At 52.1% G+C, this 17049-nt stretch overlaps 1 protein-coding gene across 7 annotated transcripts in view; it reads right to left on the bottom strand.

Annotated features, from left to right (window-relative positions):
• Positions 1–17049, bottom strand: part of CCDC30 (coiled-coil domain containing 30) — a 44620-nt gene that overhangs the window by 11219 nt on the left and 16352 nt on the right. For 5 of the 7 annotated variants that reach the window (XM_064678712.1, XM_064678718.1, XM_064678719.1 and 2 more), the window contains 10 exons: positions 16337–16452; positions 13917–14009; positions 13113–13219; positions 12178–12370; positions 6730–6828; positions 5950–6090; positions 4448–4582; positions 3545–3699; positions 1884–2124; positions 412–585 (listed from right to left, as the gene is read on the bottom strand). In XM_064678712.1, coding sequence (XP_064534782.1) covers positions 412–585; positions 1884–2124; positions 3545–3699; positions 4448–4582; positions 5950–6090; positions 6730–6828; positions 12178–12370; positions 13113–13219; positions 13917–14009; positions 16337–16452 — 1454 coding nt within the window. The remainder of the gene's footprint in view (positions 1–411; positions 586–1883; positions 2125–3544; positions 3700–4447; positions 4583–5949; positions 6091–6729; positions 6829–12177; positions 12371–13112; positions 13220–13916; positions 14010–16336; positions 16453–17049) is intronic. The other 2 variants (XM_064678714.1, XM_064678717.1) reach the window with 2 other exon arrangements.

Here is a 17049-nt window from a genome sequence, read left to right on the forward strand (position 1 = left end):
GAGGGGTTTCGGTTGGAAGGGACCTTAAAGCTCAACCTCATTCCATGGGCAGGGACACCTTCCACCAGCCCAGGTTGCTCCAAGCCCTGTCCAACCTGGCCTTGGACACTCCCAGGGCTGGGGCAGCCACAGCTTCTCTGGGCAACCTGTGCCAGGGCCTCCCCACCCTCACAGGGAGGAATTCCTTCCCAATATCCCACCTAACCCTGCCCTCTGGCAGTGGGAAGCCATTCCCCTTGTCCTCCATCCCTTGTCCCCAGTCCCTCCCCAGCTCTGCTGGAGCCCCTTTAGACACTGGAAGGGGCTCTCAGCTCTCCCTGGAGCCTTCTCTGGGTTAACCCCCCCAGCTCTCCCAGCCTGTTTCCACAGCAGAGGGGCCATAATTCCCAGGGAGCTGAGAGCTGTTCCTACCTTGGTGCACTCCTGCTGGAGCAGCAGGTTCTGTTTCTGGAGCTCTGCGTTCTTCTCCCTCTCGTACCTCAGCTCCCTCTCGGCCGAGCTGCACAAGTTCTGCACCCGCCGCAGGTCCTGGCGCAGCTGCTGCAGCTTCTCCTCCTGCTGCTGGAACCTCTCCTCACACAGACCCTGGGGAACAGCACAGCACCACGGGTCACAGGGACACCAGCTCCAGGGGAGGATAAAGGCTGTTAGTAAGGAAGGTATTTAAGCAGGAAGAAGGGCAAAGCCTGGCATTCCTCTGCCCCCACACAGTGGCCCTGGAAGGGTTTAGAAGCCATGTGGATGTGGCACTTGGGGATGTGGTTTGTGGTGAACATGGCAGTGCTGGGTTATGATCTCAGTGATTCCACTGCTCTGTCCATCCCCTCAGAGAAGCCAACATGACTCCTGAGGTCGAGGGAGAACATGTGAAAACCCGGATGAGGGAACAAACACCTGATAAAATGACCCTTTCCAACCAAAGAAAGCCACCAGAGAAAACTCTTGTGTCAGAATCCAACTGAGGCAACCAAGCAGGAGCAGCACATCCAGCCCAGCTCCAAGAGGGAACAGGAACACGGGGACTCCTGGCAGCAGTGCAGGAACACACTGTGACAGCCCCGACACCCTGAGGTGTCACTGACAGTCTGGGGTGGCTTTTGGAGCTCCTTGGACCACCCACCTTCCTGCAAGGGCCTGGCACACAGACCAAAAGCTCTGCTTGGGTTGTACCAAAGCCCTTCTTCCCAGCATCGCTTCCAGCCACATCTGGATCTGAATTCCTGCTGTGCATCCTCTCCCTCTGCTCTTGGCACTAGAGGGAATCCACTGAAGGCCAAGCTTCCCTTCTTAAATACATCCCCAGATAACTCCCCAAGCTGGGAAAGGTCTTGATCCAGCACTGTGGGGTCTGGCAGTGGCAGTTGTCCTCGAGATCCACGAAGTTTTGTGGGTTTTTTCCCCCTCATCTACTTCTATCAGGATCCTTTCCAGCATTCCCTTGTGTCCTGCTCTGCTCCACCTGTAGGGATTTGCTGCTTCTTGGATCCAGCACAACTCCAGTCCTCTCCTTCCCACTCCCACTCCTGCCCACAGGTCACCCAGTCCTCTCTTCCCATCCAAACCCTCGCACAGAATCCTTTTCCTCCTCAGCCTCCCCACCCTGGGTTCCCCCACCATTCCCACCCCTCCTGGCAGGGATTCCTGCTCCTGCCCTTCTCTTCCAGCTCACAAGGTAAGAAAGAGGAACAAATACCATTTAAATCCCTTATTTCTGCCATGAGCACTGACTTTATCCAGGTTCCCACCACATGCAAAGCACCACACAAGGAAACGAAGCCATCCCTAATTTCCAAGGCTTGGACTGCCTTCCAGCCCACTTTAATCAGGTTTTCCCACCCAATTAGTGACCCAAATCAGGGTGCAGATGGCAAAGCTGCCCATACCTGTTTAAGGCTCCCATCTAAACTGCCTGCTGAGCTCTGCCATGGCAGGAACCTGCTCTCCCTTTGCTCCAAGCCTGGGCTCATCCTCCAGGTCTCTCCGGCGTCTCCCTGTTCCCGGGCGCTCCGGATGTTGTGCTTGAGCTGGGAAATCTCTTCCAGCAACATCCTTTTCTCTTCATTGCTCTCTTTGAGCTGCTTTTCCAGCTCTTCCTTCTTCTTGTTGCTCTCTAGTAATTCAGAGCTTGAAGGGGAAATAGTAAAGGAGAGAGATGACTACACATATCCCAGGGAAAACACCCGTAAAAGGGAAAAACTTGGGATGTGAGAGTCCAGCGAAGGCTCAAGTACCTCGGGAGGCTCCCAAGGGGATTTACTCCTGTGTGCAGCAGTTCTGGGCAAAGGTCAGTCTCCTTGGGACACTGTCCCACAAAACCACGTGTGTCCAGAGGCTCAGCCCTCCCTGGGAGGAGGTCACAGACTGGCCAAGGGAACCCTGCATGGGGTGGGAGCTGCTCCGTGCTCCAGAGACACAGGGAAGCACTGAAAGGAGGGGCTCAGGTCTGCCAGTCCCTGTCTGACTCACCTTCCTCCAAACTGTCTCCATTATCTCCATCCAAACTCCAAGTGGGGGCTGCCCCATCCCTGGAAGTGTCCAAGGCCAAGTTGGACAGGGCTTGGAGCAGCCTGGGATAGTGGAAATGTCCCTGCCCAAGGTCTGGGTGATCTTAAAGGTCCCTTCCATCCCAAACCATTCCAGGACTCCCTGTGTCGGTTTAGATGGGATATTACGGATAGATTCTTCCCTGTGAGGGTAGTGTGAGACTGAAGTGGGCTTCCCAGAGAATTTATGGATTTCCCATCCTTGGAAGTGTCCAAGGTCAGGCTGGATGGGGCTTGGAGCAACCTGGGATAATGGAAGGTGTCCCTGCTCATGGATGGGGGTGGAATGAGATGGGCTTTAATGTCCCTTCCAACCCAAACCATTCCATGATTCCATGGCCTACATGTTCAGGCACTGGCACAGGCTGGAATCAGGGCTGGAATCACCATCCCTGGGAGTGTTCAGTGACTGTGTGGATGTGGCCCTTGGGGACCTGGGTTAGTGGTGGCCCTGGCAGTGCTGGGGAATGGTTGGACTCGCTCATCTCACTGACTGGAACCACCCTGGATCTAATCCAAGCTTTTCCTTACTGCTCAAAAAGGGGAGTCAGATCAACACCTGGTGACACCTACTCTCCAAGGACACCTGAATTCCAGGCACTCCCAAAATCCACAGCAGCAGGAGGACCACCACTGCTGGCAGCTGTTGGCCCTGAGGAGCCCAAACCCATGATTGGAGCTTTTTTGGGACCCCCTTTGGACTAAGTCCAAGTATTTGGACCCTCTTACTCCAAACACCACCTGACTCCAAGGGATAAATCCTCTTCCCTAAGGACAGCTCTCGTTTAGTCTGCTCAGAACCTGTAACAGCTGCAGAAGAAAGGTTTGCTCCTGGCTGCTCCTGATGTCATTGAGGGAGTTCCCCAAAATCAGACACTGATCCCATAAGGACACGAAGCTGCTGGGCCTGTTCTCTCCAGGACAGGGAGTCAGAAAAGACTCAGAAATTAAGTCAGCAAAGACAAGGAGCAGAAAATACCACAGGCCTTGGGAAGGTTTACCAGAGCAGCTCTTGTTCCTCCCTCAGGCTTTTGATCTGTTCTTCCAAAAACACAACTTTAGCCATCTGTTCCTCATAGGTCTTTGCATCTCCATGGGGATCTTCCTGTGTCTGCTCCTCTCTGTGACTCTGTTCATCTTGTAGGATTTCAGAGGCCTGTAAGGTCAGAAAACACCAGGACTTGGATTTCCTTTGCTCTGATGGAAATCTTTTGAGCCAGTGCAAGGCAATCTGGGGGCTCCAGCAAGACTCAGCTTGTGATTCTGGGGTTAAATTATCCCAGTTCTTGGAGTCCTTCCTCCTGCAGGGGCAGTAGCTGTGTGTGAACCACCACCAAGTCATGGTTCTTTATTTGATTTCATCCCACTGTGGCCCATCTGCAGCTCCCAGGGTTTTACAGCATGTGCCAAATCTCTTGACAAAACCAGCAGCTCTCGGGAAAGGTGTGGATTCAGCTGGATCCCAGAGAGATCCCCTGTCCAGACTACCCAAAATCCTCTCCAGGGGTGGCTGCTCTCCACCCCCAACATCACCCCACGCTGGAACACCAGACAAAACTGCCCCCAAACCTGAGACTGGAAGAGAAGACAACAAGAAAATAGAAGGGGCAGGAAAGCAGGAATGTGTCAGGATACAGGAATTCCCAGGCTGGATCAGAACCTGAACCTGCCTGGACTAATATCTCCAGTGGTGAACCCAAACCCTTCAGACACTGTTCTCCCCACTAAACACCAGCAAAAACATTGATTCCTACAGGTTTTTCACCAGTAGCTCTTCCTGAGCACTGGAATTTCGATTTCAAGTGGTTTTATCTCCCCCAGGATGAATCCACTCAGATCTGAGCCCCAGCAGCTCCTGTCTGCTCCAGGCCCTGGGACAACCAGGATTTCTTTCCATGCCTCACCTCTGGGTCTAACAAAGCACTGTCCTTGTGCTTCTCATGGGACACATCCATGAGATCCCTGCTGGCTGATGTCCTCTGGAGACCAGGGGAGGTGTTACTGTGGCTTGGAAGCTCCAACTGGGAGTCAGGAAACCCCTGGAGAGGAAACAACAGGAGTCAGTGGATGAAACACCCCCCGAAGGACAAGCTCAGGAAAAGTTTTCTCCTCTCAAATGTCCAAAAACCTCGTGAAAACAAGACAATTCCAGCTGAGAGAACCCAATGATTTCATGCCAAGCTCATTTCCAGCACTGTTGGGAAACGATTCATCCCAATCCAGCTGCTCCATCCAAAGGGAACGAGCCCATGTGGGAAGCCAGAAATGCCACCCAAAAGGGTCTCTGTGCCAAAGGCTGTTCCAGTCTGACACAGGGGATCATGGGATCATCTCACCCCATGATCCCTTGGGTGGAAAAACAGTCCCTCCTTTGGCAAAGCCACCAGCAGCTGGTGGTTGAATTCCAATCAGATTTCCAGGGATGGGTGATTTTGATCCAATGGTCCATGAGTATGTTGAACTATTGGGATGCAAGGGTTAAAAAAGGACTCTTCCCATTTCCCCCAGCATCCCCCACATCACACAATTCCTTTCCAGCCCTTTCCTCCCCCACTCTCCCACCAGCACTGGTTTGTATCCAGAGCTCTGCAGGCCTGATCTCCACCCCAGCTTGCAGTGTGGAGTTGTTGCAGCAGGACAAAGCCCTGGCCTGTAGATGCCACTGTTCCTCCAGCAACTCCTGTGTCTCTGGAGTTGTGCCAACAGCTCAGGAATTCCATGGTTTTTTACTTGCATTCAAGGAGGTGACTGGACTCAGAGCTGATTTAAGGCCTCTCAGAGCTAAAATGTGGGATTTATCCCAGATGGAACCCCCCCTTTTCCAGTTTCCCTCAGGTCTGCCTGATCCAGGCTGTGGATCTGCAGCTCTTCTGGATTTTTAGCCTAATTTCCAGCCCTTGTCCAGCCCTTGGGCAGTTTTGCTGGCACCACAAACTGTCTCTCCTCTGTGGCCCAGCTGGAAGCCAAGAGCTCCAGCAACATTCCCAGCAGGGAGAATCCCCCAGGAGTGGATTTAGCAATTAAACTGGCTCAAGCAAAATGTGCTGAGGTCCCTGGGGAACACCCCAGGAGGGATCCCAGCAGGATGTTCATGTCACCTCCTGTGGCTCTGGGCTGTTCAGACTCCTGCAATAAACACCTGAGTCTGAAAATTCCCACTCTGCCCCCCAGAGAATTTAGGGTTTGGCTGCAAAGTTGGAATTACTGGTTTGGGATTAGATCCACTGAAGAGAAAAACAAATGATGGAGTTAGAGACAGTACCATGAAAACAGATGGATTAAAAACCCTCTGCCAAAGGTTTCAAACTGGAGAAAAGCACCAAGTCAAATCACGTGCTTGGGGGGGAACTACTGGATTTTATGGAGCATCCAAAGGGAACTGGCTTGTTCAGGGAGTCCCACATACCTGGCTGCCCAGGACCCCCTTCTCAGCCTTCAGATCCTCTCTCAGCAGCTCAAGCTCAGATATAAGTTGCCTCCTCCTCTCCCTCTGCTCTCCCAGATGATTTCCCAACTTGTCTATGGTTTCCTGACAGCTTTCCAACATCTAGAATAAGAAACATTAGGAGTCTCTTCTCCAGCATCCTTTATTCTACCCAAAGAAAAACAAATTGCAGGAAATGTGTCTTCCAGGAAACACAGAAAGGAGAAAAAAGGCTCTCAAAAATTTCCAGGGGGATTCCTGCATCTCATACCCAGGGCTGGCAGGACCTCTCCAAAGGCCTGGAGCCTCTACTGACCAAGATCCCTTGGGAAGGTCCTCTCCCACTTGTAAGCAGCTCTGTCTAGCTGAAACATCAGGAAGATCCAGTTTTTGGGAACAAATGGACCTGCTGGGGAGCAGCTTTAAATGTACCTACAGACCCCTTGGTTTCACTGAACCCTAAACAAGAACTGAGAACCTTCACACAGGTAACACCTTCACCCTCACAACAAACCCCTCAGCTTGCAGAGCTGAAGGCCAGACCAGCTCCTAAGGGAGATGATTTTCATGAAGATCACTTGGGCACGTTGGCTCCTTTCCTCCAAAAACATCCCTCTGTCTCCATGAGCTGAGGGACTCCAAATTCCCAGGAGATGCTGATAAGGAGCATCCCCAGGAGAGAGTCGCTTGAGATGCTCATCTCAGATGTTCCCTAAGACATCCCTGAACAAACCAGTTGATTTCCCAAGGGAAAGCTCTCACCTCCTGCATCTCCTGCGCTCCAGACGCCTCCTGCTCCTTCCTGTCCATCTCACTTCTGTTCTTCTGCACCTCAAGCAACTCTGTTTCTAAACTGGTGATCTGAACACGGACAAACCACGAGTTAAAACCAAGCCAGGACTCACAATTAAATGCAGAACTCCTGCTAAACTGCTCCTCGTGCTGCCCTTCCAGGATAAGCCCCACGTTTGGGAGGAAGGAGCAGGAGGGGCTGTGCACAGGCATCAGCTCCCAGCTCTCATCCTGCTGCTTCCAAGGGGGAAGGAGCCACCCAAGGCCAAGTCAGAAAGAGAAGGAATTGCTCCACAAAAGGAGAGAAACAACCCAGGCTCCTGGTGCAAATTCAAAGTGCTCACAGGTTGTGGTGCTCTCCTGACACCTTGGAAGGAGGTCACCCTCCTTCCCAGGGCTGTGGCAGTGCCCTGTGACACTCCAGCTCTGGAGCTGTGGGCTCACAGGCTCAGCCAGGAGTTTTATTTAATATATATTTACGTATATTATTATATACATATATATTTAATATATAGGGTTCTTTAATACCTTGAGATGGCATTAAGAGAATAAGCCACGGGCTTGTTCCCAAGTGGTACCTTTATTAATTTAGGGGAGAAAATAAGGGCACTTGGCAAAGGTTTAAAAAGCTAGAAAAATGTTCTAGTACAATATCAACTCAGCACATATTAATCCACAGCACTTAAGTCAAGATCCAAGCAATCCACAGCACTTAAGTCAAGATTTAATCCCACCAGCTCCAAGCCACATAAAGCATTAAGGAAGGAGCAAAGAAGGAGAAGCAGAGGGAGAAAGAAGAGAGGAGGGGGAAGAGGGAGAGACAGCTTATAGAGCTGGGATCCTGTGGAAGACCAGTTCTTACATGTCCAGAACCAGGGCCACGTGGCAAACACACACCTTTGGGTTTATCTGCTCTGGTCTTGGGTTTTATCTGCTCCAGGGGGGTCTCTGACCCAGCAGCCACTCTGGGGTTCTAGGCCAGGGTGAGGGGTGGTGTCCTCACTGTCCCAGTCTGAGCTGGGTCAGGGGCTGCAGGAGCTGGGGGTGTTATAGGGCAGTGTCCTCACTGTCCCTGTGAGCTGTGGGTGTTATAGGGCAGTGTCCTCACTGTCCCTGTGAGCTGGGGGTGTTATAGGGCAGTGTCCTCACTGTCCCTGTGAGCTGGGGGTGTTATAGGGCAGTGTCCTCACTGTCCCCATAGGAGCTGTGGGTGTTATATCCTCACTGTCCCTGTGAGCTGGGGGTGTTATAGGGCAGTGTCCTCACTGTCCCTGTGAGCTGTGGGGTGTTATAGGGCAGTGTCCTCACTGTCCCATATGAGCTGTGGGTGTTATAGGGCAGTGTCCTCACTGTCCCATATGAGCTGTGGGGTGTTATAGGACAGTGTCCTCACTGTCCCTCCAGGAGCTGTGGGTGTTATAGGACAGTGTCCTCACTGTCCCTCCAGGAGCTGTGGGTGTTATAGGGCAGTGTCCTCACTGTCCCATATGAGCTGTGGGTGTTATAGGGCAGTGTCCTCACTGTCCCTGTGAGCTGTGGGTGTTATAGGGCAGTGTCCTCACTGTCCCATATGAGCTGTGGGTGTTATAGGGCAGTGTCCTCACTGTCCCCATAGGAGCTGTGGGGTGTTATAGGGCAGTGTCCTCACTGTCCCCATATGAGCTGTGGGTGTTATAGGGTAGTGTCCTCACTGTCCCTCCAGGAGCTGGGGGGTGTTATAGGGCAGTGTCCTCACTGTCCCCATAGGAGCTGTGGGTGTTATAGGGCAGAGTCCTCACTGTCCCCATAGGAGCTGTGGGTGTTATAGGGCAGAGTCCTCACTGTCCCATATGAGCTGTGGGGTGTTATAGGGCAGTGTCCTCACTGTCCCCATAGGAGCTGGGGGTGTTATAGGGCAGTGTCCTCACTGTCCCTCCAGGAGCTGGGGGTGTTATAGGGCAGTGTCCTCACTGTCCCTGTGGGTGTTACAGGGCAGTGTCCTCACTGTCCCATAGGAGCTGGGGGGTGTTATAGGGCAGTGTCCTCACTGTCCCTCCAGGAGTTGGGGGTGTTATAGGGCAGTGTCCTCACTGTCCCATATGAGCTGTGGGGTGTTATAGGGCAGTGTCCTCACTGTCCCCATAGGAGCTGGGGGGTGTTATAGGGCAGTGTCCTCACTGTCCCTCCAGGAGCTGTGGGGGTTATAGGGCAGTGTCCTCACTGTCCCTCCAGGAGCTGGGGGGTGTTATAGGGCAGTGTCCTCACTGCCAACCTGAGCTGGGTGAGGGGCTGCAGGAGCTGTGGGGTGGTGAAGTTTTCCTGAGCTCTTTGTGACTGGCAGCTGCTCCAGGGTTTCTCCATGTGGGTTCCAGGTGCTGCCATGAGGGATACAACACCACCCCACTTCCACGTGGTTCCACCCATCCCTTCCCCCTCTACCCACCCCCAAAAGGTGGTTCTGACCCCATAATCACTGATCTGGTGTCTACAGCTGATTTATCCAAGCAGATGTTCAGACCAGACTTGTCCTGGTCCCTCCACTGCTCAAAGGTTGTCAATCCCTCCCTCAAGGCTCCAAGGACTCGGGATTTGGGACCCCTAAGCTCCTCCTGGAAGGCAGGAGTTTGTGGGGACAAGTGCTCACTCTGCACATCTACCCTTGGGGGGATCCTTTGGGATGGATTATGGGTCCTGCAGTTCTAAAGGGTTCAAGGAGCTTGGGAACATCCCGAAGGAGCAGCCCAAAGAAGGAACATCCCAAAGGAGCAGCCCAACCAAGGAACATCCCAAAGGAGCAGCCCAACCAAGGAACATCCCAAAGGAGCAACTCAACTAAGGAGCAGCTCAAAAGAGCAGCACAATTAAGGACATCCCAAAGGAGCAGCCCAGCTTCTCTTCCCTGGCATGGCTCCTGCAGACCCTCTTCCCAAATCCCTGGGCTCCACTGCCAGCAGGGCCCTCAGCAGCTTCCTTTTCACCTCCCTATGACTGAAATCAAGTTTGGGCTGGTCTTCTTATTTCTAAACTTCCCAGCTGTCCACCTGCCCAAGCCAGGCTGGCCCTGGATGAGCCAGGACACTGGAGGGAGGTGAAATCCAGCTGCAGGTGAAATCCAGGTTCACAGAACCACGGGATCCCAGAATGGGTTGGGTTGGAGGGATCTCAAAGGCCATCCACTTCCATGGGCAGGGACACCTCCCACTATCCCAGGTTGCTCCAAGCTGGCCTTGGACACTTCCAGGGATCCAGGGGCAGGCACAGCTTCTCTGGGCAACCTGGGCCAGGGCCTCCCCACCCTCACAGGGAGGAATTGCTTCCCAGTATTCCAACCCAAAGCTGAAGAAGTTCCAAATCCCTGCCAACCCCAGCCCATTTCCCATTTCCAAAGCAGGACATCAAAGCCCAGGAGCTTTGCTCTCCCTGACAGGCTCCAGCACATTCTGGCCCTTCTGGAGCTCCCAGCAGGGAATGATCTCTCAGATCCAGCAAAGCTGCTGCAATACTGGGATTTTAAGACAAAGAAGTGACCCACTCGAGGTGTTCACAGGTGTTAAAAGTGGGGTGAGACACTCAGACCTCTCACAGAAGAGCTAAAGAGCAATAAATCCCCTCCTCTTGCATGACTACGTGAGAGTTTGGGGTTCAAGCAAGGCCTTGGTGTTATGAAAGAGATCTCAAAGGCAAAACAAGCCTCCCCTCCTCACCCCCAGCCAGCTTTTGCTCAGAAGTTGATGCCCAGCAAGGCAGTTCCATCATTTTGCTCATTGTCCCTCCAAGCCACCACTGTTTGAGCCCTTCCTTTGTGCCAGCAGCAGAACAATCCTCCCCCTGTGTCCTGGGCCTGAGTCCCAGCCTGGCCAGCCCAGGCTTTTGGAGCTGTGCCAACCCATGGAAATCTCCCAAGTCCTTCCCACATGGAGCAGGGCTGGCAAACCCCCAGCAGTGCTGCCTTCCCTGGGCTCCAGCCCTTCCCTGCTCCCCTCCAAGGCTCCCAAAGCCCCCCTGGGGATGCAGGTGCAGCTCAGCCCCCTCTGTCTGAGCAGAGGGATCCAACCAGGGGTTAACTCATCTCCTCCTCCATCCCAGCTCTCCTCCATGCCCTGCAAGCCTCCAGTCCAGCCCAAACACTTCCCATCTCCTTGGTTACTTGATGCCATGACATTCCCTGGGATCTGTTTAACAATCCACTGACCAAAGGGGGGATTTGTCCAAACTCTTCAGTTTGATTTGCAGAGGGTTGTGTTTGTTCTGCTCCAGTGGGGAATAGTCTGGTGTGAGCTGAACAAGCCCAACCATGGTGGACAGACCCTTTTCCATCCCATTCCAGGGCAAGCCCTTGGCTCCTTGGAGAGAGGAGATAAACATGGTGTCATTGGCATCCTCATTAAGATACTGGAACATGTCCTCAGCCTGGTTTAGAGGCTTTTCCCTCCCAGCCAGAGGCTGCTGACAGTGAATTCCTGGTCCCTTCCTTTGAACAATCCATCCTGGGGATGCACAGCTGCTCCAGCATCCATGTGGGATACACCTGCACCCCTGCACCACCTCCTGCACTGTGTGCAAGTGCAAGGACATGTCAGTCCTGACTGGAAACCTAGGGGGGGCCTAAAATCTCATCCCAGAAATCCAGGGTGCCATGTGTAAGGGCTGTGTAAGGACAGTGTGTAATGTGCTCCTCCCAGAGCTGCTCCAGAGGGATGGAGAAAGCCTCCCTAAAACTGAGGTTTAAACCACCCTGAGAGAAGCAGCAGCAGCCTGAGAAGCTTCAACCCTTGCCCAGAGGATGGAGGTGGCCCTGCAGGGGTTGCCAGGAGGCCCCATGGACCTGGCAAAGCAGATATTCCAGGTGCTGCTTCACATCTGGGGTTTCCCAAAGGTTCCCAGAGCATCCCATGCAAATAGTAAAGGATTTCTATCCACCTCCTAAAGTCAAAGGATGACCTGAGTGGACTTGTCCTATTAACAGTGTCCCAACCACCAGAAGGCAGGGATAGATGGGGTATTGGGAAGGAATTCTTGGCTGTGTGAGTGGGGAGGCCCTGGCACAGGTTGCCCAGAGAAGCTGTGGCTGCCCCTGGATCCTCAGAAGTGTCCAAGGCCAGGTTGGACAGGGCTTAGAACAACTTGGGATGGTGGAAGGTGTCCCTGATCATGGCAGGAGTGGAATTGGATCATCTTTAAGGTCTTTTCCAACCCAAACAAGTCTGGGATTCTGCGAGGAGGGACAGGAGCTGGAGAAGACAATGCTCCTGTAACACTGGGAAATCTGCACTTCCAAACAAGTGTCATTTACTCCCTGCTGAGATTTTTTCCTCCTTTTCCCCTCTTTTCTGAACTGGCAGGTTTTTCTTGTCAAACTAAACCCAGAGGGTACAGGTGCAGGTCAAACATCATTTGATTTAATCAATCAGAGAGAAATCTGCCCCATTCCTCACTCACCTTCTGCTGCAGTCCCTCCACCTCGCTCTCAAACTGCTCCTTCTCCTGCTTGGTCTGGATCTGAGTCTCTCCCAGGATTGATTCCAGCTCCTCATTGCGCTCCACCAAATCCTCACGTTCCTGCTCCAGTTTCTGCAGCTTGTGCAGGAGCTGGGAATTCCTGCCCTCCATGTTTTCCATTGCCTCCCGGCACCTACACACCAAACCAACGTCAGCAAGGCCAGAACTGCATCCCAACCTTCCCACCAGCGAGGAAAAGCCAGGCTGCTCCTCACTATGGAACATTCCTGTCCTGCTGATTCCCAGTCTCCCATTCAGCATGGCCTGTGCCTGTTCTTAATCAGGTGGGAATTAAGGGTGATGGGCTCTACACAAGGAAGGTCTGGGAGAAAAAGGGTCAGGCATAAGGATGCCAATAAATTCAGCTGCCTGAGGTGGGAACAGGCTTGGGAAAAGAGTCACAGGGATGGGATCAGCCCCCTTTCCTCCCTGAACCTACAGGAAGAGGTGCAGCAGCTCCCTGAGCAGCTCAGGGGAGAGCAAAGCTTTGACTTCCCTTAAAAATCCCAGTTTACACGTTGAAGGTTGAAAGCCAAGTGTTCCAGTGCAGCCCTGAAGAGCAACCAAATCCAGGGAAAACTTCCCAGCACCAAAACAGGTCTGGAAACAACAGTTTTGTGTGCACAGAGCCCCAGAGGCCCAACTCTGTTCTTTTAGGAAAGCAACAAAGTGGAGGAAGTGCCAGAAAACAACCAGGGGGCTCCAGAACCTTCAGGACTGCACCAAAATCTCCCACCTGGGGGCAGAGGAACAAAGTCCCAAAGAATATTCCAAAGGATGCAACAATTCAATCCCCCTCCAAGACAGAGCAGCAGCATCCACAGCCCCAGAAACCCCTGAAAGTAAAACAGGGGAAGGATTCCTGCCCCTCTCACCTTTTATGGAGAGTTTCACCCCCCTGGTCTCTATCCTCCTGATCCAAGGAGGACCAGGCTCTTCCTGCCCCATGCTCATCTTCAGCCCTCCCTTCATCCCGAGTGCCCTGGAGGAAATCCAAAGTTAGCAGAAAATTAAGATTGAAATCAGGAAACCCCAGAGTGGTTTGGGTTGGGGGGACCTTAAACCCCATCCAGTTCCATCCCCTACCATGGGACACCTTCCACCAGCCCAGGTTGCTCCAAGTCCCATCCAACCTGGCCTTGGACACTTCCAGGGATCCAGGGGCAGCCACAGCTTCTCTGGGCAACCTGTGCCAGGGCCTCCCCACCCTCACAGCCAAGAATCCCTTCCTAATATCCCACCCAAATCTCCCCTTTTCCAGTGGGAAGCCATTCCCTGTGTCCTGTCCCTCCATCCCTTGTCCCCAGTCCCTCTCCAGCTCTCCTGGAGCCCCTTTAGGCCCTGGAAAGGGCTCTCAGCTCTCCCTGGAGCTTCTCTTCTCCAGGTGAACCCCCCCAGCTCTCCCAGCCTGGCTCCAGAGCAGAGGGGCTCCAGCCCTGGCAGCAGCTCCATGTTTTCCCTGGACTTTCTCCAGCAGCTCCCTGTGTTTCCTGCGTGAGCTCAGAGTGACTCCAAGGCCACTTGAGTCCCTCATAAATAAAATACAGTCATGAGCTCCATCAGCTCCACAACCTGAGCTCACCACGGGAGCAAACCCTCCCATCCCAGCCCGTGAAGGGCCTGGAATGCAGAGGGACCCTGTTTTTCTGGAATGGCCAACAAAATGCCCTTGGAAATACCTGCAGGGAGGCTGCTCCGGGCTCCTCGGGCAGGGACTGCCCCGGCCTCTCACTCCTCTGGTATTCACAGATCTCCTCCTTGAGCTGCTCCACCTGCAGGACAAACCACTCCCTTGGATTTTCCATGAATGTTCATCTCTCTGTCGTGGGGAATATTAAGATTCCCCCCCAAATTCGCTGTAGAGGAACTGCACGTTTATCAATATTAATGAATATTTAAATTATTTTCACCTTTACCATTAATTTATTATCATTCCTCATCTCGAGGGAGTGGTTGGGATCCCATGGCTGCTCCAGCTGGGAGGACTCAGAGGACTGGGAGAGGAAGGGCAGGAAAAGGGGGAATCTCCTGAAGCATTAAAGGGTGATTATCCTTCATTTCTGTCACTCCCTGACCACCCACACACGGGACACCCCCTGTACTGAGCACTGAGATCCCAGCTGCTGATTCCCAGGACACCTTCCAGCCCTTCTGCCCTGGGATCAGTGGAATTCTGCTCTTGGCAGCAGCTGCTCCCACCACAGGCACCGACTCCCCGACCCACAGGCAGGAAAAGACATTTCAGGACACAGAACTGTTGGCAACAAAGTGCATTTTAAGCATCTACAAATTAAAAATCGTGGGGTTTTTAAGTTCTGTGCCAACAGTTAAGCCCCACTCCCAAGGAATACAGGGAATTTGCTTTTAGCTTAACCTGTAGTTAGAACTGATCTCAGTCTGGCTGCATGTTTTTCTGCACAGAGAATACAGTATCTCACATGTATCTGTATTTTTTTGTCTCTCTATATTTCTTTTTTATAGATATTGAAATATATTTTAATATCAAAATATATATTTTGATATAAAAATAAATTAAATAATAAACATTAGAGGATATTCAGTACAATATTTATTAATATTTGTTCTTAATAATTTCTTAATAATGCATATTAATATATTCTGTGTTGTTATATATAATTATATCATATCTTTATATGATATATAAATATAATAAATATTAAATATTAAAATATATTTAAACCTTGTATTTCTATTTTATGATATCCTATACACACATATGTACCCATAGTGACTGAAAGGAGCAACGTCCTCAAGCGAAGGCAATATTATTTGGAATTAAAAAATAAACTGAGGAATTTGAACTAAATTAATTTTATTATTATATTATATTATCACATTTTTAGGTAGCCCTAGAAACGAACTGTCCAGTAACTACAAGGTCTGAGGTGAAAGATGTGGAAGAACCAGCAATTTTTTTTATGTCAATAAATTAATTCAAGATATTATCTGATAAATATCATTCGGGTGAGATCTCCTCAGAGGTATTTGTGTTCATTTAAAAACACCCATTTTATGTGAGAGAACTGCAAGAAAACCACAGAGCTCAGTGCTGGGATGGCCAAAACAATTCCAGGTTGCTGAAGGGCTGATATGGAGGGATCAGGAGATAAGAACAGGCACAGATTTTGTGCCAAATGACACATTTCAACAGGAAACAGACTGGGTTTATTCCCTCCCTGTTGGCAATCCCAGTGAGGAACTATTTTGCTGATAGTCCCTTAATTGTTCCTTAATTCTGGATGGCATTTAGAGGATTCTGGATGTGTTACATCAGTAGTAATGTCACAGGAAGTCATTCCCTTAGGAAAGCCCCTACAAAATTAGCAAATCAATCACTGCAGCTGCATTAAAAGAGGCTGAGAGGGACCAAAAATCAGCATCAATTTAAAACAGATTTAAAAGCAGCTGCTGGTGGGTTTTAGGCTAAGCTTAGCTAAACTGGACTCTAACCCAGTCCCAGGGAGAAGGTGGATGTGTTGCTTCCCCTGTTTATCCACCTGACTTGGGGCAAATGTGGGCTAAGGGAGCTTGGAGCTGATCCTGCTCCAAAATGTGTCCCAAAGCCCCCATCAGTCTGAGCCCATCCAGCCCCTTCATGTCCAGCAGAGCATCCAACTCTTCCTGCAGGGAGGAGGCTCCAGAGCTGCATTCCTGGGAATTTATTCTGCCCATTTCCCACATTTTATTATTCTGAGAACCACAAAACAGCCAAACAGCAGCCCTAGAAAGACTGGGGATAGAACAGAGAGGGGAAGGAGGGAGGCAGGGCAGGGCAGGGAGCAGGGATGGCTTCCAGGAGCCAAACCATGGCTGTCAGGGAACAGGGATGGCTTCCAGGAGCCAGCCTAGGACTGTCAGGGAACAGGGATGTCTTCCAAGAGCCAGCCTAGGACTGTCAGGGAGCAGGTATGACTTTCAGGAGCCAAACCATGGCTATCAGGGAGCAGGAATGGCTTCCAGAACTAGCCCAGGGCTGTCAGGGAGCAGGGATGGCTTCCAGGAGCCAGCCAGGACTGTTGGCCCCACCAAGGCCCCTGAGGGCCATGGCAGAGCAGGAGGGGGGTGGCTGTGTGCTCACCAGCTCCAGGAATGCTTTCCTCTCCAGGTCCAGCGTCTGGACCCGCGCCCGCAGTGCCAGGATCTCCTTGTCCAGCCGGCTGTTGTGCTCCATGGCCTCCTGGAGCTCAGTCCTGCCTGGAAAAGCACAGGACAGGACAAACTGGTCACTGAATCCCAGCTGAGGTGGAAGGGACCCACAAGGATCATCCAGTCCAACTCCTGGCCCTGCACAGACAGCCCAACAATCCCCCCCTGTCCCTGAGAGCAATGTCCAAACCCTCCTGGAGCTCTGGCAGCCTTGGGGCTGTGCCCACTGCCCTGGGGAGCCTGGGCAGTGCCAACCACCCTCTGGGGGAAGAACCTTTTCCTAATCTCCAACCTGACCCTGCCCTGACCCAACTCCAGGCCATTCCCTGGCTGCTGTCCCTGGTCCCCCCAGAGCAGAGCTCAGTCCCTGCCCCTCCTCTGCCCCTGCCCAGGAAGCTGGAACTGCAGTGAGGTCTCCCCTCAGTCCCCTCTTCTCCAGCTGAACACACCAAGTGCCCTCAGAGTCCTCACACGGCTTCAAATCAAGGCCCTTCCCATCTCTGTTGCCTCCTTTGGACACTCTCCAATGGCTCAATCTCTCCCTTCCATTGTGTCCCCCCAAACTGCCCCAATGTTGAGGTGAGGCCGCCCCAGGGCAGAGCAGAGCAGGACAATCCCCTCCCTGATGCCCCCAGGACAGGGTTG

The sequence above is a fragment of the Pseudopipra pipra genome, chromosome 22 (assembly GCF_036250125.1).
Source record: "Pseudopipra pipra isolate bDixPip1 chromosome 22, bDixPip1.hap1, whole genome shotgun sequence".
In the NCBI taxonomy this organism is placed as follows: Eukaryota; Metazoa; Chordata; class Aves; order Passeriformes; family Pipridae; genus Pseudopipra; species Pseudopipra pipra.